This window comes from Conger conger, chromosome 2, assembly GCF_963514075.1.
Source record: "Conger conger chromosome 2, fConCon1.1, whole genome shotgun sequence".
Taxonomy (NCBI): Eukaryota; Metazoa; Chordata; class Actinopteri; order Anguilliformes; family Congridae; genus Conger; species Conger conger.
The window spans coordinates 13,723,445-13,748,544 of NC_083761.1; the positions used below are offsets into that span (position 1 = coordinate 13,723,445).

A 25,100-nucleotide genomic window follows, 5' to 3' on the forward strand; every position below is an offset into this window, starting at 1 on the left:
CCTTTATCTATACCAAACTCCTATTGCAAAACTCTGTGCTAAGTATGCCTGCACTGCAAGAGGCTGTAAAACTTCAGGCATTGCCTTACAACTAATGTTCACCGTGTTTGCAGGAAGTTGCCAGGCAACAAAGACTTCCAGACACTTCCAAGCACAATTTAAACAAGACAAGGAAGCAAAGTGTAATTATCCTTTATTAAAACAGCAGAGGAAACGAGTGAATCGTGGCTGTAAATCTACATTAATCTTGACTATGTTCGGTTCTTTCACACAATGCAACATCAATAGTGGAGTGTGGTTTCGGTGGCTCCACTGAGCTGACTACAGCAGCAGTAAAATGGCACACTACACACCTCGGGGTGGTAAACAAAGGCAAGAGTCACGTTCTGGAGAACTGGGCGGGGCTGTCAGCACTAGGCAGGCTCGGCACAGCATTGGGGATCTCTTAACCAGCTCACATGAAAATGGCAGCCTGTTTTCAGCAAGGGCCAAGAGAGCACTGCAAAAAATGTCTGTCTTAAAAAGTGTTTTAGTCTCCTAATGGGTCTTATTGTCTGATTTCTCTAGAAACATTTGCTTGTTTTAAGTTACTGTACAGTTAGCTTGACAAGTGAAATGTTCCTACCCCATTGGCAAATCTTTGAAATGAGTCAAAACATTGGCAATACTTATGTCTTACTGTATATAGCAAAAGAAAATCTAGAAATAGGATCTAAATATAAGACTAAAATACTTCTTGACGCAGACTTATTTTTGGGTTTTTGCAGTGAGCGGAGACAAGTCAATGATATCAGGACATAAAAAGGTAGATTCATACCTGAGCTGTGTGTGGTTACTGAGGGCCTTATGCCAATGGCAAAAACTCCTCCACTGTAAGGCGTATTCGGGTGGTTTGCTTGTGACATTCTAAGCACTTTGGTTTAGTCTCCACATCCTGAACAAGCCACTCGCAAGGCTATTTTTGTTCCTTTTTTCACCTCCTACTCGTATCATGAGAAGGTCAACATCTCCGTGTCGAGCATTAAATGAATCACACAAAATAGCAGATTTAAATTCCTAAGGTACAACATACAACTACCCAAAAGGATCTATCTATAATGAACAACAATATAAAAATATCCAAAACCAAAAAAATATAAAGTTATAAAATGATTTAGTTTATACATTTTTGTATAATGTTAGCTGATGACATTTAGTTTTTTTTTTCCCTCAATAGGACACACCCAATGACAAAATCCATCAAAAGTCATGGAAACAGAGTATTAGTATCATTAAATTCTAGTTGGTCTTGCTTCTTACAAAAATGACATGGGCTGTGGCCTCAGGAACGCAGAAGAGAGAACACCATCTTCTGAATGCCTTCAGGATTTGGTCTCGGCCTGTGTAGCAAAGCGTCTTGCAAATAAGAATTTGAGGGCTGCCTGATGAACGATTGGAGTTCATACAGTGAGCTCGTTCACCACCAACATCTTCTCGGTCAGTGTAGGAGGAGGAGCCATTTCGCACGTAAGGTTGTGGTGAATGTCAAGGGTTTGTTTAGCAGCTTCAGGTCCTCTCGCTGTGCTATGGCAGCTTGCAGCCAGTCATGTCTTTACTGGATGGATTCCTCAGCTTCAACTAGCCTAAACGTGATGCTCATCAGATATACGTTTTTTATTTTTTTATTTTAAATGTACTTTAGGTGTGTACAACCTTCAACTTGAGCCATGTCCAAGTGGGCGTCAAACTTTGCAAACTGTGACTCAGTGAATAAACACACACTGCTCCTTCACAGTGGTTTCAGGTAGGGTAGCCAGGTTGCCCTCGCCGTTTGCAGATTATCTTCCTGCATCCTGGGACATTTTACAACTCCTTAATCCTACAGCCATAATCAATTCAGAACGGGTTTATTGCATTACACAATAGTTGGACAATATTGAAGGATATTTGTGTAGGATAGTCAGGACAGGAATGGGAGAGGCGAGCTAAGCCCGAAGTGCTATGCAGTCATTCAGTTTCCTGCTCCAGAGAACACTATCCTGGTCCAACAGGTCCTCATTCCTGGGGACACAGCCCATGGGCAGACACTGTACTCTGTGCATTAGCCCAGGGCTGCCCAACCCAGTTCCTGTAGATCTACCTTCCTCTTGCAGGTGTTTAATTCAACCCTCATTTGGCACACCTGATTCTACTACTTAGCAGCGCAACAAGATCTCTAGCTGTTGAATGAGATATGATTCGTTAGGGTTGGAGTGAAAACTTACAGTACAGTAGATTTCCAGGAATACGGTTTGGCAGCCCTGGATAACGCGATGATAGAATTACCTAAACCCTGATACTGTAGCATTGTTTTATTTAAAATCTGACAATATTTTAAAAGATCTCTTCATTTATGTAAGGCAAGCCATTTTTGTTTCCCTGTAAATCCCTGATAAAGCTATTCGTGCAAAATCTTTTTTTTTGCGTCCTTCATCAAATCTAATGTGCAGGTCCCTAAAGATGACCACGGGAAAGAATAGCTTCAAGGTCCCCTCTGCCGTGATAGAGAGAACAAGCCACTGAAACCAAAGCCAATATCAATAAAGAAAGCAAGAGAACACCACCATTATTAGCAACTCCATACAGCAGCTTCACAACGAACGTTCACATCATCCTGTGCAGAAAAGCGATATCGATTCACAGTACCTTTTCTTTAAAAAATAAATAAATACAAAAAAAGCCTTCAAGTAAACAAAGATATAAATAAAAACTCTGGTCTGTGGATGGGTGCTTCCTCGTCAGACTGTCACCTGAGGTCCAGCACCACAGTCTTCGTGTCCGTCACAACGACATGCCGGCAGACCTACAGAGAGAAAGAGACACGGTTCATCCCGCACCGGGCACCAGTGCTCCTGACCAGAATTAAATATCAATACACAGACTCTGACTCAAGAATTTGTTCTAAACTTTGATAAAAGTTCTTTTTTTTTTATCAAATAAGCGTTTACGGAGTGCAGGCTCCTGCTCCAGTTCACACGGTCGAGTGCTTACACTGAACAACGGGGGGTCCTTGGAGTGAGGGTGAAAGCCCTTCATTCGACAGCCAGCCACTTCTCCCATGCCTGAACTGGTCAATCTGAAGACCCCGGTGCTGAAACAAACACACAACATACCGCATCAAGATGAACAGAACATAACATAATGATGGGAACAGGCCATTCAGTCCAGAAATGCCACGCCTTTTCCCGGGGCAGGGGGCAGGAAGTCCAAAGACATTGTAATTCTCATATGGAGAGCTGTGCATTGCAGAATATTGTCTATGTTTTTGCTTTGGATGTGTTTTTCTGTAAAACATTGAAGACATGCAAATGCAAAAAGGAACATAAGCAAAAGGGAATATCACATGTAAATAGAACTGAGTATGTGTCTATAAGCCATTTCCTTTCATAATTATTCCCAAGTGAAATACTTTGCTTGACAACAGCATGCTCATTTTCAATATCAAATTCAACCTGATGTTTCTACTGTCCCCTCACACACCTTTTGTTGGCTGCCGGCTAATTTCTTTTTAAAAAGGTTCAAAATGATCGTTGATTAGAATATATTGTGGGATGGCTTCAAGTTACTGCACACAGATTGGACAAAGTGCACTATGAATCCACATTAATCCTATCTTGATGGATTTACTTCCCTAAATTTTATTGCATAACATTTGGACTATTCATGTCCCTAAAGTCCCTAAAACTGCAGTGCACTGTAGTTGTCTGGAATGGGAAAATAATAAGTGGTGTGTGAGGTCATCAGGAACCGCTCAGGGCTGTGCTGAGCAGGCCCGCTCCGAGGCGGAGGGGAGACTCACTCGTTGTGCTTCGGAGAACACACAATGGCTAAGGCCTCGGGCAGCATCAGCTGATACGAGCAGTGCGTGTGCAGATCCACACTGGAGAGGAAGGCCGTCTGCGTGGGATGTGTCTGAGCGGCAGAGGGAAGGGACACATTTCAGCAGAGGGTAACAGCGGCAGTGCCTCTCAGTAACCCAGCGTTCCTCCAGGCACCAGAGAACAGCCATGACCAAAAAGCTGTATCAACTGAAGTTTGTTGCCATAGTGAATGTTTAACAAATAACAGCTCCTGAAAAGATTTGCTTATACAAACACGGGAAGAACCGCCACTCTCATAGCAGACCGTGGCACCTACGCCACATTCAACAGTCTCCTTCATCCAGGCCGAAAACCACGCACACACAGGCATGACTCACAGAACCATTGCGATTTTTTAATATACAAGGAATGTCATAAAGACCTTGGTGACAGTGATGTGATGACACATCTGTGAAGGGCCGGGAGACAGGGGCTCAGGTCAGAGCGATTCAGACCCTCTGTCAATGACTCACTGTAAAGCGCTTACTTTTGCTATTAACCTTTGCTGCCAAGAACGCTGCGTACTGTAGTAAAGATACTGGCCATTTATAGTATACTGTACAAGGCGCTTACCTCTAGTACCTGTAGTATTTAGAGGTCTATATTTTTGTACTGGAGAAATTGACTTTCTTTTTTTGCATTGAAGCAGCTCTTACATGTCCTGCAGACAGTCTAAAATGAAATGAAGCACACCGAAGCTATGGCTTGGTTGAGGAAAATATTTTAAAGCAAGTTAGCTACAACATTTGACCCAGAAGTGATTAAAAGGAGATGTTGAAATCCAGAAATAGCTAGCCATTTTTGATAGGATGCCAATATGATAGGGTCGTAGGAGCACACCATTATCAGCTCATTAGAAGAGAATTATCACATCATTATGGAGAATTAAGAGAATATACACTTAGGGACCACTTCATTTGGTAGACCTGTACACCAGCTTGATAATGCTAATAGCTCTGATGACACAACATGTTTTGCCACATGTTTGCCATGGTCATAAAAAGTTTACCAAGTATTTGTTGTTAAGAACAGAGGCGAGCTACATTGAGCTCTGTGTTTCACTAAACAAACTGATGTTTCTGGATGATTGTGTTATGCAAATGCTCTTGAGTTGCTACCTCATATTTACACAACACAACGGCCCCATCTGAGGTGATGATCATTACCGTGGTGAATTGCTAGCAGGGTTGGAGGTGATAGCATTCTCACTAAACTGAAGGTGCATAACATAAAATAGCATAATATAACATAACATAACATAATGAGCCAGCAAGCTTCAGGCTAACTGCTTCCTTCACACATCAGTGCGAAAGAGGCTATGTGTGACTATGTAGATTGGGTTTGGTTGAGAGGTGCTTGCTGCCTGCCCAAGATGGAGGAGGCACAGTCTTGGATCCAGATTCTATCAGAAGTCACTGACAGAGACATTGAGAGCCAGACATGTGAGGAGATGGAGGGAGAGGAGGCTGGACTCACATGGATCCAGCCCAAGGTCAAGAGGTCGTGTTGGTCCTGGAACCCGAAGAGCTCCTCCACGTTTTCCATGTCGCAGTAGTCTGGCCCGGCCGACTGTTTGGGCACGATGACGTGGGTCAGCACAAACTCGTTATGGGTCTGTGCAACAGCAACAAAAAGGAAACGACAGTGGCAGACTTTTTCGCTTTCTGTTATAAAACCCTCCTTGCCCCAGGGACCTGTATGCTATTCTCCAGTATACATTACCAAGTTTACAAGGAATATCACCATGGACAGCCATCCCAGGACACATGATACATTCACACAGTGCACAACACTCCCCCACACACATGCTATATTGTTACCATTATGAGCAGAGGCAGCAGTCGTCATAGTGGTAAAAGAAATGCAAATCAATGCAAAACAACAAACCCCTTTCTGCTCTGATCTAACACTCTATAAATAACTGATGCACACAGCCTGTCTACCTCCTTCCCCCACAGAACTAAGCAATGACTGTTTGGAAATGATATCACATATTAATCAAGGCACAAAAACACACAACAGGAGCGTGAAGAGGAATGAGGCTTCTGGAATATTCCTCAAAGAGTTGCTCTCTTTTTACCAGTTTTCCACAGAGAACGCCACAGGTCTCAATCCCTCTGGTTGTATTAGTGTCAGCCAGCAGTAGAAACTTGTAGGTGAGATCCCTGGGAATAATTACACGTCTGAGTCCTTCCACACGCTGATCTATGGAGACATAAAACCATGTTGTTTCTTCAATATGCAGGCCTAGTCTTACAGCTGAAAAACTCCCCTCAAGGGCGTCTGGAGCTTTTCTCTGCAGTTCTCAGCAATTCAACATGATTACTTATCACAACTTTAACATCTAAGAAGACTGAAATTGAAATTTTTCAGGATCTGAAAATCCCAAAAGGAGAGTACTGATATGGTTGTATTTAACAGTTTATAAGAGCGCGACTGATAGTATATGATATACAGTATAGTCCATTAGTATTTGGACATTTGGCCTGTCTGGCTCTTTTTCTTATTTTTCAGCCACATAATAGCTTCATTGACTGCTATTAGGGTGGCCTGTAGTGTAGTGGTTAAGGCAAATGACTGGGACACGCAAGGTCGGTGGTTCTAATCCCGGTGTAGCCACAATAAGATCCGCACAGCCATGGGCCCGTGAGCAAGGCCCTTAACCCTGCATTGCTCCAGGGGAGGATGGTCTCCTGCACGTCGCTCTGGATAAGAGCGTCTGCCAAATGCCAATAATGTAATGTAATGTCATTGGCACAACAGCTGAGAAGTCGCACCGGCCAATTACTATTGGTCCCCTAAAATATGGAGGACTATGAATAAAAAGGGATTTCATTCCTACACCTATCACCAGATACGGAAGTAAATACAAAAATAAAGGTGACATTTCAACCTCACATTCATTGTTTCATTTCAAATACGCTGCTACAGACCAAAAAGAACAGTAATTGTAGTGCTGTCCAAATACTTATGGGGTGCACTGTATATTACTCACATTCATATTTTATTAATGTTTTTGAAAACACAAAGTGAAGAATGTAGGTTGCCTGACTACCAGAGCAGTACTCACTCTGTATAGCACCCAGAGTGGCTGCTGGCTTGTTGACGGGGACAGGCTGGGAGCGATCGTTGCGGGTGGGATTGAGGCGAACATGGTTTTTAGTCAAGCAGGACCCATCGGTTTGTTCGGGCACTTTGGGGACGGCTTCTTCCTTCCTGTTGGCCTGTTCCTGTCTGCGCAGCTGGTCCTCGAAGAAGCGGAACTGCTCCGACTCGATCTGCATCCTGCGCAACTGAGCCACACGCTGCCGCTCCTCCTCCAGCAGAGACAGCCTCTGCAGCTGCTGGCCACAGCCCTCCGCGGCCTGGCTCTGCACACAGACACACTGCTGTTCTCATTCATACTACTGCTGCTCCACAGCTTCAGAATCCCTCAGCTTCAGCCATACCAACACTGTTAACCTGCTGCTCCACCGCTTCAGTCATACTAACACTGTTAACCTGCTGCTCCACCACTTCAGTCATACTAACACTGTTAACCTGCTGCTCCACAGTTTCAGTCATACTAACACTGTTAACCTGCAGCTCCACCGCTTTAGAATCCCTCAGCTTCATTCATACTAACACGGTTAACCTGTGGTTCCACAGCTTCAGGCATACTAGCACTTAATCTGCTGCTCCAGAGATTCGGATTCTCTGCTTCCATCATACACTGTTAACTTCTGCTCAAGAGCTTCATATACAGTACATTGCCACAAAAAAAATGATCAAAAATAGTTGGAAAAAATATTCAAACATAGGCCTCAGTTGAGACCTAAAAAAGCATCTCATTAATTTGCAATTCATTAATGTGAGTAGGTGTCGGCCTAAAACCCAGTTTACAGACATAAATAGCAGCAAGCCTTGCAGGTAATCGGATTTGGACAGGATGGAAATTGCTCACCTGATTCTTCAGATACTCTGTGTGTTCTTTGTTGTATTTCTCCTGAAGGAGCTTCTTCAATTGATCTTTGCGAGGAAAAGCGACATCTTGTAATGTCTAGGAAAATAAATAAAGATAAGAAATCAGGCTTCCCAGCTACAAAGTTTTATTATTATTACTATTATTATTACTACATTTTAGTCATTTAGCAGACACCTTTAATCCAAAGCAATTTACAAGTGCACAGGTTCAACAAGTTAAAAACCTAAATAAATAGCTAAACACACATGAAAAGCATTATTATTATTATTATTATTATTATTACTACAGTAAGTCAGTAGCACAGATGGTCATATTAGTAATAATAGCAGCAGGCATTACTTGATATACAACAAAACAAATGAAGGTATAAATTCCCTATTGGTTAAGCACACAAGTCATTTAAAAAACAGCACTGGTGCGAATGCAGACCTGTCCTTCGTAGTCAGCCAGAACACTAGATTTATCTTAATTGAATGAATTAGTGTTTAGTTTATTGAGAAGGTCAATGCACATTAAGAACATTTCTGTTAATGTGCCAAAGTTATAGCCAGGGAGGCTCATTTTCATCTTGTGCTAATCAATGTGTAATCTTTGGTGTAAACGGTGACATACGTAATTGATTTGGCACAGACAGTTTCAGACTAAATAAGAAGCTGGCCCAGGGGGGCAATGGTACTGCAAAAACCCAAGACTTAGTTGACACATCCCCCCAAACCACACCTGTCACTGGGTGGTCCAATTTACCAAGATGCTAATAAGATTCCCATTGGATTGAAGAGCAGTGTCTTACCTTCATTATAACCTGCTTCTCAGGAATACTGCAGTGCTGGTAGTCCCTGTGGCTAGGGAGTTTCTCTACAAATAGGCTGAAAAAAGAACAGCATCCTGTGTTGACATTGTAATACAGACTGTCCCCTTTCAACTGGCCATGGCATCCAAGTCATTCATGTCTGTCCAATAAGACACAACTCTCAGATTACATAACAAATGAAATTGAGTTTGACTACATAAAATGTACAAGAACAGTATTCCCTGATGCTAATTTGAGCAGGTTTCATATGAAATCAAGCCACCTACTGAGCATAATTTTTTTTGTTGTCAATTACATAAAAGAAATCATAGGTAGGCAGTCCTGCAAACTGTAGTCTTCACTTTCATGAGAATTTCGACAACTCACATGTGCAGCTAGGTCTACACTGGACAAAATGGGAAGCGTTACTGGAGGCCGCAGGGTGAAATCTCGGCCTTACGTGATGAACTTGTTGTAGAGCACGTAGGCGTTCTCCAGACTTCCCTCCTGCAGGTAGACAGCGGCCATGCGCTCCATCTCCACGCCCGAGCGGAAGTAGCGCCACGGGGTGATGTCCTCGTTGATCTCCATGCTGCAGCCCATCTTGTTCAAGGCCCGGATGCGCTCCACTGCTGAGAGGCTGACATCGGTGTGGTCCGGCTCCGCCGCCAACTTCTTCTGCAGGGAGAGAGAGAGATGGAGAGAGAGAGGGAGAGAGAGAGAGGGAGGGAGAGAGAGAGAGGTGGAGAGAGAGAGGGAGGGGGGGAGAGAGAGATGGAGATGTAAATGGAAAGAGAGAGATGGCAGGAGAGAGAAAGAGAGAGAGAGTGGGTGGGATGGGGAGAGAGAGAGGGATGGAGAGAGAGTGAAAAGGTGTGGGATAGAGGGAGAGAGTGAAAAAGAGCGGGTTGGAGGGAGAGAGAGAGTGAGAGAAAGGGATGGAGGGAGAGGGAGAGGGAGAGAGAGAAGAAAGAGGAAGAGAGAGGGAGAGTGAAAAAGAGTGGGATGGAGGGAGGCAGAGTGAGAGAGAAAGGGATGGAGGGAGAGGGAGAGAGTAGAAAGTGGAAGAGAGAAAGAGAGGAGAAGAGAGTGAGTGGGGAGCCCCTCAACCTCATCAAAACCATTGAATGCACTCCTGCCCTCTTCCGATCCCCCAACCCCGCCCCCCGGATATCACATGACAGCTGCAGCTCAAGAGCTCTGTTCATCTGCCCCACAGGCCTCTGAGGCAAAGCGGACTGACTGGGGACACCAACCCACACTTCCGAAAAAGCTCCGGCCTTCGTTTGACACATACTAATGAGCGAACAGTGCCCCTGTGTCGGGTTACTAAGGAACACCGGGGCCTCATTAACATTCTCCAGCTCTGGAGGAACAGGAAGGGGACCTGCTGAGGCATTGGCCCTCATAGTAGGCGGTCACAAGCAGCGAGTACAATTCAAATACCAGAAAAATACAAAAAGGGCAGCACTGAGCAATACTGAGACGCGGCGAAGCAGTCATCGACAAGCTACAAGAGGGGCTTTCATTGAGGCGGTGATGATAACTCTTATCTATTCATGAGAAGAAGGAAACGGAGGTCTTCACACCCAGCCAGCCCCTCCTTCCCACTCCACCGCAGAGAAATGTGAATGACTAGCCAGCTGGACTGGGAATACTAATAGCAGTGAGTCAGAGACCCCCCCACTCACCAATATACTCAACCCGCCCCCACCTCCACCGCCAACATACCCGCCCACATCCCCCACCTGCCTCCTCCCTACCACCAACATACTCACCCACACCCCCATCCACTCCACCACCATCAACATACACACCCACACCCCCCCTCCACTCCAACACTTAAAGGGGTAGGAGTACATAAGTGTTACTTCTTCCTTCTCCTTTTTGCACATGTAAATAGGTTTAAAAAAAAAAAGTTTAAGTGCTGGTGGAGGGAATTTATGATGTCTTTTCATATTTTGTCGTTCATTTTAACTACCGTTTCTGTTTTGTAACTATTTTACATTACATTACACTACATTAATGGCATTTGGCAGGCTTATCCAGAGCGACGTACAACAAAGTGCAAAGTGCATACCCATAACCAGGGATAAGGGTGCTGAAACACCCTGGAGGAAAGTACAATTTCAATTACATGTGCAAAATAAAGATTCAAATCAAATATAATTAAACACACCCACCCACACCCGCCCCAGTGTCCTTGTACACGACAGGGCTCCTCACCAGCGCACTGAAGCTGAGGCCCTGCTCCATGGCGCCCCCGGACTGCAGGCCAGGGGGATCCGATCTTCCCCAAGCGTCCATTTGTCATCTCCCACGGCGATCCACTGCTAATGGGAATGCACGATCACATGATCAGAAACGGGATCAATAGAGCCCCCCACCCATCGAGCTCTGCAAGCTTCAGGGCAAGATACCGTGGAGCTTGAACATTAACTTTACACATGTTATCTGTTATCCTGCTTCTCTTATCAACAGCTGCATTGTTTTTCAGTCAGTATAATACACACATTAACCTAACACATGATTGCTAAGTACATGCAACCCAAGAATGTAGTAGCCTAGATTTCAAAATCTCTAAATGTGATGTCACGGGATGCCTTGTGTTGCAGTTGCTATGACAGCTTGTATCCAGGGAGTGAAATACGATGACTCATGGATATCTTTTTGTCTGGATGAAAAGGCAGCGGGAGCCTTGACTATGACTAGGGAAGGGGGCTGAGCTAGATCGCACGGTCTATTCCTCAATCATTTTCTACTTTTTACAACGATGAATCCAACCCCTGCACGATCATTTCCTGAACCACACAGAGAAAAAAAATTCTCATTTCTTTTCCTGGTGGACAGTCAGGCCTACATTCTGGTTGGTGTTACTGTAGCAACTGGGATCAAATGAGCAATGAGAGTTACACTGTAAGGAAAGCATGTCAGAAGAAAGAACACAGCAGGTGTAATTCAGCAGGTGTAAGCTTGAGAAACTGCAATTGCACTGTAAAGTATACAGACATATAGAATAATCGTATACACAGTTTGCATGCAGCAACATGTATTCAACTGATTTAGCATATACAAAATATGCAGCTTCTCAGCCAAACCCTCTCAGATAACATTTTGAACTGAGTCCAGGAGCACCACACTGCACAAACAGAATGCCACAATCAATGAGTTGCTATATGCACCGATGCACCAATGGAAGAAAAACTATGAGAGCATTATAGCAATGCTAATACAACATTTTTGTCATTTTAAAAATATATTTTTTCTCCCTGTAGTTCAAAACATCTTGGTATTTTCAAACAATGAGTTTAGTGTATATGGTCATGTGGATATTATCTCAAGGTTTACATAAGAAAATAAAGTGATCAAGTTGTGTCGGACTGCATGCTGATTTCTATTCATGCACTAATTTAACATATTCATGTAAACAATCTTTTTCGAAGGCTAATTTAAAAACAACACTTAAGCCTTACGCAGATAATCTTGACTTTGAGTTTATTAAATGTTGAACAGACACTTTATTCTAGTCATTCTTGAATAAAAATACAGCTTTTTCACATTTCCTCCCAGAGCTACCTCCAAGCACACCACCTGACCAGGACTGAATTCTTAAGGACACCAACTGAAAAGCACATGCTGGCAAATAAGGGATCACTTCCCAAACAAAAGTATAACAAGCCCACTTAATGCATGCTTGGTGGCATATTAACATTTTGAAATTGTCACATTTATTATTTGAATATTTTGTATTTGACACCATCCATCCAAAAACAAAGTAAAGCAGGACACAAGAGAAATAATGTGTAATGCAGAACTATTCAATGGCATTTTTATGTTGTTGGAGAGGTACATACTTGCAGAGGAACACATATTTCCTGTCCCAGTTTTAGGAAGAGCAGTTTGGCGACATACCTTATGCATCTGGTCAGAAACTCCACCCATGCCTTTTAAAAATGTCAGTCTCTTCACTTTACCTCTGTATGAGAAAGCTAGCAAGGAACCAATCTAAACCTACAAGGGCCGCAATCACACATTTCCTGAGATGTGCCTTAGTTAAAACCATAGTTTTAATAAATTATATATAAATAAATAAATTATGAAATAAAAACAAGATTATTTTGCTTTTGTTGTCCGTACAGTTATTGAGTTTTGAAGTCTTCAAAGCGAATACAGTTTTGTTACAGCTATATCAGTGTACACGTATAAGTTGACTAAGAATTTAAGGCACTAAATCTTTACAATACTGATATCACACTGTACTCAGATAAGAGGCAACTGCATTAAGGAGTACACATATCTGTATTACTCTGGCGCCATTGAAAGATTTACCTTAAACAGCACCCTCAGTGATTTCAAAGGTCCATTTTATCACCAATGTATAACTCATTAATGTGCTATATCAAATAAGCACAAAGCAACTGTACAGTAACAGTAACACTCGACACTATCTCCATTTTGTTCAAATAAAATGGCATAACTTATTGAGTAAAAGTGACTTTCACTTCCTAATGTAAAAGCATGCTTCCTCTACGCCGGGGTTAAAAATAACCCATGTTTTACAACCGACAATTAAGTAAATCAATAAGTAGGCCTAATGAAATAAATTAATGTATTAATGACTTAGGCTAATTGTGTGTAAAATGGACATCTTTGTACAGCATTCCCGGGAGGTTATGAAAGACAGCTCAGGACAGAAGAGCTACATACATTTGAAATGCAAAATAATAATAGTATTCAAAAAAGAATTATTGTAGCCTATATATTCCTGGAATTTGTGCTCAACCGGAATGTGTAAAGTAGTTCACATTTTCGAGTCGGTTATTGAAATCCAAGTGTATATATTCTAACAGATAAAAAATACATTCCTTCTCGAAGGCATTATTAACATTATCAAACAACCATCTGACAATATAAAAGCAAACAGGGCGCTGCTTCGTATGTCGACACAAATACTGTGACAAAGACCACATCTCCAGTTTGTTTATATTCCAATAGTAATTAAAATAAATGAAAATGCTTACCAGTTATTCACCTGAGTCTGCTGCTTGTCCCATGCCTAGCATCCGTACCGTCACATGTAGCACATGCTAGAATTCAATGCAAAAAAGGAAGCTCGTGTCAATAATAGGCACTGTTCTCTTATATCCAAACCTCGCGTTTTTTGCTTTTGTGCTTCATAAAACCATTGTTCGAAATGAAAAGGGAATCGGAGAGAGAAACTTTACTACTGATAAAATGGCTGAAAGCTGTTTTTCAAGCCGAATATCCTATAAGGAGGTAGACATTACCAAGCCTCCCAATGAAATCAGCGCAACAGCAACAGTGCTTTCGATATAGGGATGTGCCAGATTAGGGGGGAGGGGTTGTAAATCCACAGTACTAATCGACAACATCATGCATAGTACAGCTGTGGCCACATTTTAATCCCCAAAAAATCATACTGCTGCGCCAGCATAAGCGCTCGACTCACTCCTGTAAACCACCCAGCCATGAAAACCACAGCCGAAATGCGACAATACAGATGTTACCACAAACAGAACTAGAATAAACACCCATTCAGTTACGCCACACGTGGAAACACGTTTACCAAGAGTGAACACAACGTAGGCCTATAACGCAGAACTTCAGCGAGACAGTCCGTGTAGGCTATTCAAATAGCATATTTTTATTATCATCACTAGCCTAAAATTGTAATGGAAACGCGTGATATTTAGTTGATAATCGTGGTGGACGTTTGAAGGGTGTGCATACTGTAAAATATAAGGTAAGTTACGGCACTTTTTCCGGTGATTTTCCTATTATTAGAAACGAGCAAAGCTGTGCATTTTCAAATAGCCGACCTTTAAAATATTCGCCTAGAGAATATAGTATCGATATGGTTGGTCACTGTGTAATTCTTTCACTAGAGGGCGCACTTATTTCAACGCAAAATGACAGTTTATTCGCATCTGTGGCCAGGGTTTATAGCCTCACGACCGTAGCTACAATGTGACAATTTTTTTATCATAGTTACATAAATGGTTATGCTGTCAAGAGTGAAAAAGTAAACGAAATAACCGCAAAAGGGATTAATATTAAGCATACCTGTATCGGCTCTTATTTCGAGTGGTGTAAGATAACGATTCCACGTCTGACCAAACGCGTACATCATTCACAAATTAATTGGGTTTCGTGTCTCGGTCAAATTCCAGAGCAGCCCGCGGTACAGTATCCTATCATATATCCTATCCTATGATATATTGTGGCTGTTTTTCATAAGGCTGGATAACCCTTCTGCGAATCACTTCCTGGTAATAAGACCACCGGAAACGTATTTTCTCCTGTCTTTGGTAGGTTATATTTAAACAGCTAGCCTACCACCTGCGCAGTCGTGAACAAGATGTAGCCAAAATGAAGAATATTCCTGAATTAAAACGCGATAACACGAACACAATGACCTCCATAATGTTTGGAACAAAGACCCATTGTGTCTTGATTTGCCACAAATTTAGATTCGGAAAAACACAATTAACATGTAGTTAACAACTGCCAACTGCACTTTCTCATTCATTAAAGGGTATTTTTATACATTTTGGTTTCGCCATGTAGAAATGACAGCACTGTTTATATTACTTCGTCCCCCATTTCAGGGCACCATAATGTTTAGGACATATGGTTTCACAAGTGTTTGTAATTTCTCAGGTGTGTTTATTTCTGTCCTTAATGCAGGTATAAGAGAGCTCTCAGCACCTATTATTGTTGTTCATGAACAGAAAGGTTGAATTTGTGTTAATGAAAGTCAAAGAAGCCATTATGAGACTGAGAAACAATAATAAAATGGTTACAGACATCGGCCAAACCCTAGGCTTACCTAAATCAACTGTTTGGAACATAATTAAGTAGAAAGAGAGGACTGGTGAGTTTACTAATCGCAAAGGGACTGATAGGCCAAGGAAGACCTCCGCAGCTGATGACAGAAAAATTCTCTCCATAATAAAGAAAAATCCCCAAACACCTGTCCGACAGATCAGAAACACTCTTCCGGAGTGGATCTGTCAATGACCACTGTCTACAGAAACAGAAATACAAAGGCTACAGTGGAAGATGCAAACCACTGGTTAGCTGCAAACAGGATGGCCAGGTTACAGTAGCAACCACAGTTCTGTAAAAAGGTCTTGTGGACAGATGAGACTAAGATGAACTTATAGTAGAGTGTTGACAAGCGTAAAGTATGTAGGAGAGAAGGAACTGCCCAAGATCCAAGCATACCACCTCATCTGTGGTCAGGGTTTTATGGCTTCCAAAGGTACCATCGTCATTGATTATATAACTGCTGAAGGTAGTAGCAAAATTAATTCTGATGTGTATAGACGTATCCTATCTGCTCAATTTAAAAATTTCAAGCGAATGCCTCAAAACTCATTGGCCAGCGGTTCATTCTACAGAAACTAAATTATCCCAACATACTGTTAAACTAACAAAGGAGTTTTTCAAAGCTAAAAAATAGTCCATTCTTGAGTGGCCAATTCAATCACCCGATCTGAACCCAACTGAGCATGCCTTTAGCCTGAGCTAAAGATGGCTGCAATACAGGCCTGGCAGATATCACCAGAGAACTGGTGATGTTCATAAATTGCAGACTTCCAAGCAGTCACTGCATGCGAAGGATATGCAATACAATACAAAATATGACTACTTTCATTTACATAACATTGCTGTGTCCCAAACGTTATGGTGCCCTGAAATGAAAGGAAACTGTAATTTCTACATGGTGAAACTAAAATGTATAAAAATGTATTACAAATCACGTGCAGTTGGTGCAGGTGTAGGCCGAAACTTACAGTGAAAATATATTTTATTTTTGTTTAGGTCTGTTGGCTAATAACATCACTGCCAACTCTTAGCAAATATCATATATGCCTACGATCTGTTTTAACAAATAGGGTAGGCCAACCATGGCGTGGGTCGAAAAGATCTTGATGTCAGGATACGCGTGCAAATTGTTCGTAATTCAAGGTAAATCTATATCGATGTCGTAATCTACCATTGCCCAAAATCGAAATCTCTCCTCCTTAAGATGCTAGTTTGCAAGAAAATGTAACAATCCTAAATTGTCACGTTGTAATGTCATATTTAGCCCTACATAGAACGTAGCACAAAGGTAGCCTCCAACTTGGAAAAACCCCTCCCCTGTGCATAGGTGCGTTGCGCCACATCCTGTTTTACCTCAGCGATCACTTCAAGCTGTTTCTTGCTTGTCGTAACATGCTCAAATACATTACCAAAAACGTGTAATACAGTAGGCTACTAGAGCAGCCTGTATCCAACGAACAAAACCGCCTGAAAATGAACGATTTCACTTCACTGACAATTAAATGCCTCTAAAGCCACACCCTCATAGGGCTGGTCGGTAAATGTAGGCTAACTGTTATATCAGATGCTAAAGGTGAGTCTCCCAGATATCTCCGGTGTGGGAAAGTTGAGAATTTACCTTTCTGAGTTCTCGAGAGTCATACACTGGACGGATTGCTCGCTGGTGAAGACGAGGTTTGCCGAAGAAGTCAAAGCAAGATATGGGGATAGTATATTCAGAGGTATTGTATTTATGGTTTTACATTTGTCCTCAACTTGGGTGTAAAAGTCATTTGTAAAATACTACTGTGACACGATATGATTTTGTGCACAACAATGTTCTTGTACACGATGAACAGTAAATTAATATAGGTAATAGTGGTTAGTTGGGCTTCATTAGCTAAAAATAAAGTAAATTAAGGTGAAGTGTATTTCATCTGAATTAACGAATTTGTCGATGTCATGTACATACTTGTTCGATTTTAGTAAGATACGTGGAGCCATCTATAGGATACATATTCAAGCAGTTAATTTCTAACTGCGTTGTGTATGTTAGGTTACTTACTCGACGCACCGGTATAACGAGATTCCAGGGACCGAACGGGCTAGTATACGGGAAAAGAAAGATTGAACTCGATTGGACAATGTGAGTGGTTCATTGTAAGGTAGAACAGCAGCAGACTATATTGTGTAGTAAAGGTGTACATGGTTGGCAGTTAAGGCATGAGTAAACAGGGCTGGCACGTTATGACATAGGTGAATATGATGACATGTAAGGTATAACACGCTGCTATAATGGTTAATAAAAGGATAGGACAGGCATAATGACGTTAGTTAATATAATACACCAGAAATTGTCATATGATAAACATGTATTTAATTTGTATTGTATTTAATTGAATGTGGTTATAGAAAATTTATTCGCTGAACTACTGTTATCTGATAACAGCATTGACTGTCTGTGTCTATTCATGTTTCTGGTATGCGTTATAGTTGGTAGTGCTAATTTACAATTTAGTATAATATTTGCCTTATTACCACATTTCTGCAGTTAGAAATACATGAATGAGCTGTCTTAATTCAACAGAACTTGTTTTGTTTAGTCTTTGACCATTGCATTTTTGGAGATGGCAGAGAGTGCTCTCCTATTCCACACATGCTTCTTGCATAAGCCAGTGAAAAATTCACATTTGGCAACTTGTGTGCCAAAATACATACATGGTTCTGTACTGTGTGCCAGACACCAGGTGTAATTTTTGGGAGCTGGGCAGGCCCCAAGTCCAGACAGCCTGGCTCTGAAATTTTTTTAAGATCACTTTTATACTATATTTTCAGAGAGAGAACTCTGTGAAACTTTCATTTTGTCAATGATTATCCTGAAAGTCTGTATCTCAAGCAGAAGAGAATTTGTACTTGTATTTGTAATTCATATATGGCCTTAGACAACATGCACCTACATTCGTTCTGGAGATATTTGGCCCTTTTACCAATTTTCTGGTGTCATATCTCCAAATGTAAACATATTTTTAGTGTTTCATCTGAGAGCACATTCACATTGTGTAAAGATAAACACATTACTAATAACAATAGCTGAGATATGACCCTTGGAAAATTCTATTTGGGCATTTTTGGCTCATTTAGACCCACCCGGAAACCAGTGTCTAAAATTTCACCCGACCCTCTACTTTGCATATGTTGAAGTTAAGTCCTTAATCAACTTTTAGTCAAACTTTAATTCACCCTGTAAAGCATTTTTTTGACAGTCTTCTGTGAAATAAATTGAATTGTATTGAATTTAACATAATTGGTGGAAAAAAATAGATTTTAGGACCAAATATCTCCAGAATAAGACAGTCATACAAGAACCAGCATTAGGCCACATGTGGATTCTAAATACAAAAGTATCCCAACATACAAATTTACAAAGATTTAGGGCTTTTCTTTACAAAAAAACTCATTTTGTGCTGTAATGCGTTTTTCATTGTGATAAACTTTAAATGGCTCTGCCACCAAAACAGGATTATATGAAGCTCAAATTTTCAGGAATTTTATATCTCATTATTGTCTACCAAGGCAGAAAAGTAAAAAGAAAAAATCCAAGAGGTGCTATGATGCAACTGGAGTTGGCATGGAATGGCCTATTACCAGATTTCACTGGAATTGGACAGTTACTGACCAGTTAGGTGTGCAAAACATTTTTGTTGCCTGAGGCCCACATGTGGCTGACAGACATGTTTTTCACAAATAATTTTTTTTTTTTTTCAATGTTTTCAAAAAAATGTTTCAATTTTCAGTCAGACAAGGACTGTTTATGCATGTAACCTGCCTGACTGTTAGGACACAAGCATGTCTGACACACTCACATAACCTTTTATAGAATTATTGTATTAGGCTCTAGTTGAGGATATTTATTGGTTGCAGTGTGTAATGTTGACTGAAGTCACATTTAAGAATGGACTCAAGATCAGAGCAAAGGTCACACTTGGCTATCTATGGCCAACAGTTAAACCTACCACTTACAGGCAATGATAAAAAGGCATAAAGGCATATGTTTCAGGAAGAGGACTTCCACGGATGGTAAGGACAATGGCCATAAGGGAGGGAGGCCTTAAGTAACCCAAGGATCACAGTTGAAGAATCGCAGAGATTGGTTGCATCTTAGTCTCACCAAGTCTCAAAAATAAATGGCACCTCTAGAACTCTTTGGAAGGGTGGCACAAAGACAGCCCTTACTGAGCACAATAAACACAACCAAGCATCTTGAGTTTCATTACATTACATTATTGGCATTTAGGCATTGGCATTTAGGCAGATGCTCTTATCCAGAGCGACGTACAGTTGATTAGACTAAGCAGGAGACAATCCTCCCCTGGAGCAGTGCAGGGTTAAGGGCCTTGCTCAAGGGCCCAACGGCTGTGCGGATCTTATTGTGGCTACACTGGGATTAGAACCACCGACCTTGCGTGTCCCAGTCATTCACCTTAACCACTACGCTACAGGCCGCCTCATTGGAATTATGAGTGAGAGTGAAGAGAGTGCTGTGGTCAGATGAGACCAAAATTGAACGTTTTAGCCATACACCTTGCCGACATGTTTGGTGGCAAAGGAGGAATACATAAGGAGAAGCACCTCATACCTACTGTCAAATATGGTGGTGGGTCATTGATGTTTTGGAGATGTTTTGCTGCCAGTGGTCCAGGGGCACTATTTAAGATCAATGGCACAATGAATTCAACAAAGTACCAGGAAATATTGGCAGAAAACCCTAGGATATCAATGATTCTGAAAAGTTTGGCATTGCAAAATGGTAAAAGAAATCCATCCAAATGTGTTCTAACCGTATGGCAAATTATAGTAAAAGACACTTGGCTGTCACCTTTACAACACCCGACATACAACAAAGTGCTAAGTGCATACTCATAACCAGGGACACGTGCACTGGAAGACCCTAGAGGGAAGTACAATTTCAAGTGCTAAGGCTACAACAAAGGACTTGGGCCTATTTGATTAATCTGACAATGGATTATATCTAAGACCGTTCACATCATTTTGTGCGCATATGTATTAAGGGTGCCAATAATTCTGGAGCCCTACATAAACAAATTAATATACACAAAAGGTGTATTACTTTTAATACTCTGAGATTCTGGAAGTATGCAGATGCTAAAAGCAGAAGAGTACAGGAACTGTTGGCTTGCAGACTGTTATATTCAAGGACATGCATTCAGTGAGTTCTGTGTTTTAACTGTGTGTTTTGAATGGAAACTTGTTTAATCAAGGACAATTTGAAGGAATTGTCTTAGTTACGGAATGGGGGGAACTTTTTATTTTCTGTATAACCCTTGTTAATGTGCCATTTACTATGGGAAACATCTCCCATATACATTACTAAATATAGGTTTGCTGCCTGCATGTCTTGATTCCTCTTTATCAGCCTGCATCAAACAGGATCCAACAACATACTGTATAAAGTACTACCTTAGTATTCCTTCAAAGTCACGCCATTGCACTGTGCTGTTCTTATCCATAGCCCATTTGCCAGGCTGCTTATGAAGACGACATTCACCAGGTATATCGCCTCCTGGTCTCAGATGCCAAGAAAATCAACGCCCAAGATGAGAAGACTGGAGACACTCCAATCATCGCTGCCTGCAGGAGGGGGAGTACCAGGCTAGCCAAGTATCTTCTAGACCAAAATGCAGATGTGGCCATTCGAAACAAGGTGATTGAGCGATATCGTAGCCTCAGACATCTTGAGAAATGAGTTGGCTGTATTAACATTGAAGTATGCGATACATTGAAGAAGTGCAATAAATCGTAATTTTAATAAATGCATTTGAATGTTTATGTTGATAGCAGCTGTTTCAACTGATGTATGCAATTACATGGAAGATATGAGCAATTACACTAATGCAGAAGCATAAAAATCATGGTCATTTCATAAGCAGACGCATGTAATATAAACGACACCTGAATGAGGCCGAAGACCAACTCATTGTCTGCATATGGCAATGGGTTTTTACAGTGTTTTAGTCTAGATCAGGGGTGTCAAACTCCAGTCCTGGAAGGCCGCAGTGTTTACAGGTGTTTGTGGTTTCCTTTCAATCAGCAGCCAATTAAGGCCTTGAGAACAAGGTGTGTGGACTCTTTAGCCAATGAAAGACTTTGAAATGTATCTCTCGTCCTGAAACACACCAGGGACTGGAGTTTGCCACCCCTGGTCTTGATTGATCTTGTTCAGCGACAATGAACTGGCAGGCTGTTCTCTAAAACTGACCTGCTCATTTGTGTTTCTTGTGCTGTGCATGGCTCTTTAGATGATTATTGATTTTATTTTTTCTCCTTATTTTTAAAGCAAAAAAGCACTGGCATTAATTATGATATAGAATCAGTTGACATTGGACATGTTTTCTCTCCAACACAGATGAGCTCAGTTGCACAGAACGTCTTGGCACATGCTAGCGAGAGAGCTGCAAGGCTGATCCAAGATGAGTCACTCATGAAAGATGTTATCCTAAAATTCACATGCTTTCTCTCCACAGAAACAGAGGACATGTTTGCACTACGCCGCACGGAGAACCTTCTCTTTCCTGGACTACCTGATGATCGTTATTCTTATGCCAATTTTACTAATTGGCTACTTTATAATGGTAGGCTTTCTTTTGATTGTTGATACTGGTGTCAGTATTTAAAATGTTTTTTGCCTCAAGTGTTTCCAAGAAAATGCTAAGGGGATTCTGCTTACTCCTTTGAGCATGCTTGAGCAAGGACATACATACTAAAGCCTCCGGACGTTTCTATTGTACTAAACATGACAGATTTACACATTCAAGACTTACATGCTAGATTGTAAATGTAGTTTTCTAGCTTTGCAGCGAGCCAGAGCATGTTGAGCACTTGTTGATACAAGCCCGCGTTTCAGTATTAAGCACAGTTGAAGAAAATGTCCATTTGGCATTTTGTGATTCTCAGCGTCATATATACATTTCTGTTCTTCCAACAGGAGGAAAAGCAAAAGAAGAACCTTAATTTAATGGAGACAATTTTGAACAGTAAAGTGGATATTGATGCTATAGACTACGTAAGTCCTCAACATAAAGTCAGTTATATTACACATTTGTTTTTCTCCCATTTCAGCATATAAGGAGGAAATGGATTATGGATTTGCAAATGCATAGTAAGCTATTTTTAGGATGCTTCCTGTTGATAAAAGTAAATGAACAGGTGTAAAATCTAGGTGTGTGGTATAACAAGGTGGGTTTGAGTTATCAGGAGAGATCATATTCTCTCCTCATCCCAGGTCAATTCAAGTCTGTTCATATCAATAGAAAGAAAAAAGAATAAGAGAAGGAAGTCAAGAGGTTAGGCCAGTCTGTCGCCATCAAAGTGGGACACCATCCAGAATGAGCACTGATCCAGTATTCCTCCATTGACTCCATTGTGTGGTTTGTCCTTTACAGAAAGGGAACACTGGACTCCATTATGTCTGTCAGAGGAGGAGTCACAGGCTTGTCCCTTTGTTCCTGGAGAGAAATGCAGATATTTCCATAAAAAACAAGGCAGGTTTTTAATTTCTCATACATTACTCCTGGTTTTACTCCTGGCTTTTTACTCCCCGTTGTTTTTTCAGTGGTAATAATTAGCAACGTGAGTTCAGGAAAATTTTTTATTCATTCTGTCTAATTCCATTTAGAATGATGAAACTCCCCTGGATATTGCACGGAGGCTAAAGTTCAACAAGATTCTGACAATGCTGAGAAAAGCGGACTGAAAGAAGAAATGGAAAACTGGAGATGAGGGGGAATGTTTTCACCATGGCAACACCCTGCCATCAGGACGCCTTTGAACTACAGACTGACTGCATGATTATTGGTTACAGAAAGTGCCTTGCTAGAAAACCTGCCTTCGAGGTCCCTGCACTAACAGTAGCAATAGTTGTTATTCAATTGAATTTTGGTTTCCCAGAATACATCTGGGCAAAGCCATTTGCGAAATGGTTAAGTTGGCATTTGCACCAAGGTACTTTTAAACATTAGTATTGTTCTACCACACATTAAGCAATTGTTACCACCATTTTGTTTTTAATGAAATTGTTTGCATAAAACATTGAGTTCTATATTTGTTTACATTTCATTGTACTATTAATAGCTACAGAAATGACTCAAGTGTGACTATATTCTTTTATTTTGCCATGCGGTTTTATATTTTGTGCTGCCATCATATTTTTATATGGTAGTGAATATACAGCTTTAATAAATTATATTGACACACCAGTAAGTACACCGCTGTACTGGTGACAAATAGAAGAAGAAACCTATGATCTTATTATCTGGAGGTAGGATTCTGAAGGATATGCCATCTACTTTGTGCCTTTTCTATAGCGAAATTGTAAGATATTCCAATATGAGGCAGGCATGGCATCACAGTGATCCAAACAAACATCTTAAAAACACTATTCCCTACCATTCCCTTCCCGACAATGTGTTGTTCTGCAGAACTGCCAGTAAGTTTGGCACTGATATGGTCTAGATTTAAGCCAAGAGGTATTGTGAAAATGTGTATATATAGAGAGCAGGAACAATTATATAGATTTGTGTCTGTTACATGTCTGATACGGTCTTCTATGACAGTCTTAAAAAGTCTTAAAAAGTTTAAAACGTTTTAGTACACGCAAAACCAACAACATGACCAATGATTGGTCATGGTATTTGCTTTGCACAAATTGTGGGTGGCGTTATTAGTTTTGCGTGTGCTATAAGGCCTTGGTAGATCAGGCTCTGTTTGGTGTGGTGACGTGTCAAAGCCAGGCTGTGCCAGTGCAGACTGGTTGACATGTTTGCAGGGTCACAGGATTGGCCATGGTGTCATCCCTGAAGGGAGGGGTTTTATCAAAGACGGTAAAGGAGAAAGATGGCAATCTCAACTATCGGCTCCTATTCCGCTTTAGCCTGGCCATACGAGAGGTGGGGAAGTGCCATTTGCTCCCGTGGTTAAGTAAGTGTGTTCCTCTGTGAGAAAAAGCCAGAGAAAGCATTCAATTTCAACAACTACAAGAAAAATTTCAGTTTTATCTGCATTAACACTGTATTTCACCCAAAATAAACCTTTCATTTCATACAGTACCTAATAATCTAGGCTATCCAATGACTCGTGGAAACCCAATGAGGACTCAAAAAGTATGGATCAACAGCTAACCATAAGAAACCTTCCCATAGGGACCCATTGTAAAAACTTAGCCTCTAGGTTTAACTTCTCTCTGTTGTTGCTCTCTGGTTTTATTCAGCACAGTCTCACCCGCTTCACTGCAGTAGAGCGCCACCTCTGGGTGAAGATGCCTGCAGTCCACCTGCACCACTGTGTAAGCTAGGGGGGTGTCCAATCTTATCCAGAAAGGGCCGGTGTGTGTGCAGGTTGTTGTTTTAGCACAGGACTAAGACAGCTGATTCTACTCATCAAGGTCTTGATTAAAGACCATGATTAGTTCATTAGTATAATCAGGTGTGTTACTGCTGGGTTAAAACAAAAACCTGCACCCACGCCGGCCCTTTTAGGATAAGATTGGACACCTACAGACCCCCAGCACAAAACATTGGTATTCCAACTTTGGAGAAAATTAAAAAGAAATACAGGGATACAA

At 41.2% G+C, this 25,100-nt stretch overlaps 2 protein-coding genes across 7 annotated transcripts; one reads left to right on the forward strand and one right to left on the reverse strand.

Moving 5' to 3' along the window:
* Positions 1-176: 176 nt before the first annotated feature.
* On the reverse strand, positions 177-16,928 carry stambpl1 (STAM binding protein-like 1). Of its 6 annotated transcripts, none has more exons than XM_061227462.1 (12): positions 16,838-16,928; positions 13,654-13,719; positions 10,859-10,962; positions 9,093-9,310; positions 8,633-8,708; positions 7,822-7,917; positions 6,949-7,249; positions 5,959-6,083; positions 5,355-5,492; positions 3,818-3,930; positions 3,010-3,109; positions 177-2,821 (listed from the first exon to the last, which is right to left on the reverse strand). In XM_061227462.1, exons 3-12 carry the CDS (start codon positions 10,937-10,939, stop codon positions 2,765-2,767), a joined length of 1,305 nt encoding a protein of 434 aa, XP_061083446.1. In that variant the 5' UTR covers positions 10,940-10,962; positions 13,654-13,719; positions 16,838-16,928; the 3' UTR covers positions 177-2,764. The 6 variants fall into 6 exon arrangements, with proteins under 6 accessions (XP_061083446.1, XP_061083421.1, XP_061083415.1 ...); XM_061227437.1 differs by having other exon boundaries at positions 10,859-10,965; positions 16,838-16,926; XM_061227431.1 differs by lacking the exon at positions 16,838-16,928 and adding an exon at positions 14,717-14,906 and having other exon boundaries at positions 10,859-10,965.
* Positions 16,826-23,736, forward strand: ankrd22 (ankyrin repeat domain 22). Its single transcript, XM_061227560.1, has 6 exons — positions 16,826-17,205; positions 20,994-21,185; positions 22,006-22,113; positions 22,467-22,544; positions 22,924-23,022; positions 23,157-23,736. The coding sequence occupies exons 1-6, from the start codon at positions 17,185-17,187 to the stop codon at positions 23,232-23,234; spliced, it is 576 nt and encodes a 191-aa protein (XP_061083544.1). The 5' UTR covers positions 16,826-17,184; the 3' UTR covers positions 23,235-23,736.
* Positions 23,737-25,100: the final 1,364 nt, after the last annotated feature.

What these genes read in the sequence shown, in the direction of transcription:
- ankrd22 (XM_061227560.1), top strand. Translation starts at nt 17,185, where the DNA reads ATGGGGATAGTATATTCAGAG. An exon ending in TGGGGATAGTATATTCAGAG is followed by an intron (nt 17,206 to 20,993) that starts GTATTGTATTTA and finishes TCTTATCCATAG; the next exon opens with CCCATTTGCCAGGCTGCTTA. An exon ending in ATATTTCCATAAAAAACAAG is followed by an intron (nt 23,023 to 23,156) that starts GCAGGTTTTTAA and finishes AATTCCATTTAG; the next exon opens with AATGATGAAACTCCCCTGGA.
- stambpl1 (XM_061227462.1), bottom strand. Translation starts at nt 10,939, where the DNA reads ATGGACGCTTGGGGAAGATCGGATCCCCCTGGCCTGCAGTCCGGGGGC. An exon ending in TGACCTTGGGCTGGATCCAT is followed by an intron (nt 3,931 to 5,354) that starts GTGAGTCCAGCC and finishes TCTGCCGCTCAG; the next exon opens with ACACATCCCACGCAGACGGC. An exon ending in AGGACCCCCCGTTGTTCAGT is followed by an intron (nt 2,822 to 3,009) that starts GTAAGCACTCGA and finishes TTCTCTCTGTAG; the next exon opens with GTCTGCCGGCATGTCGTTGT.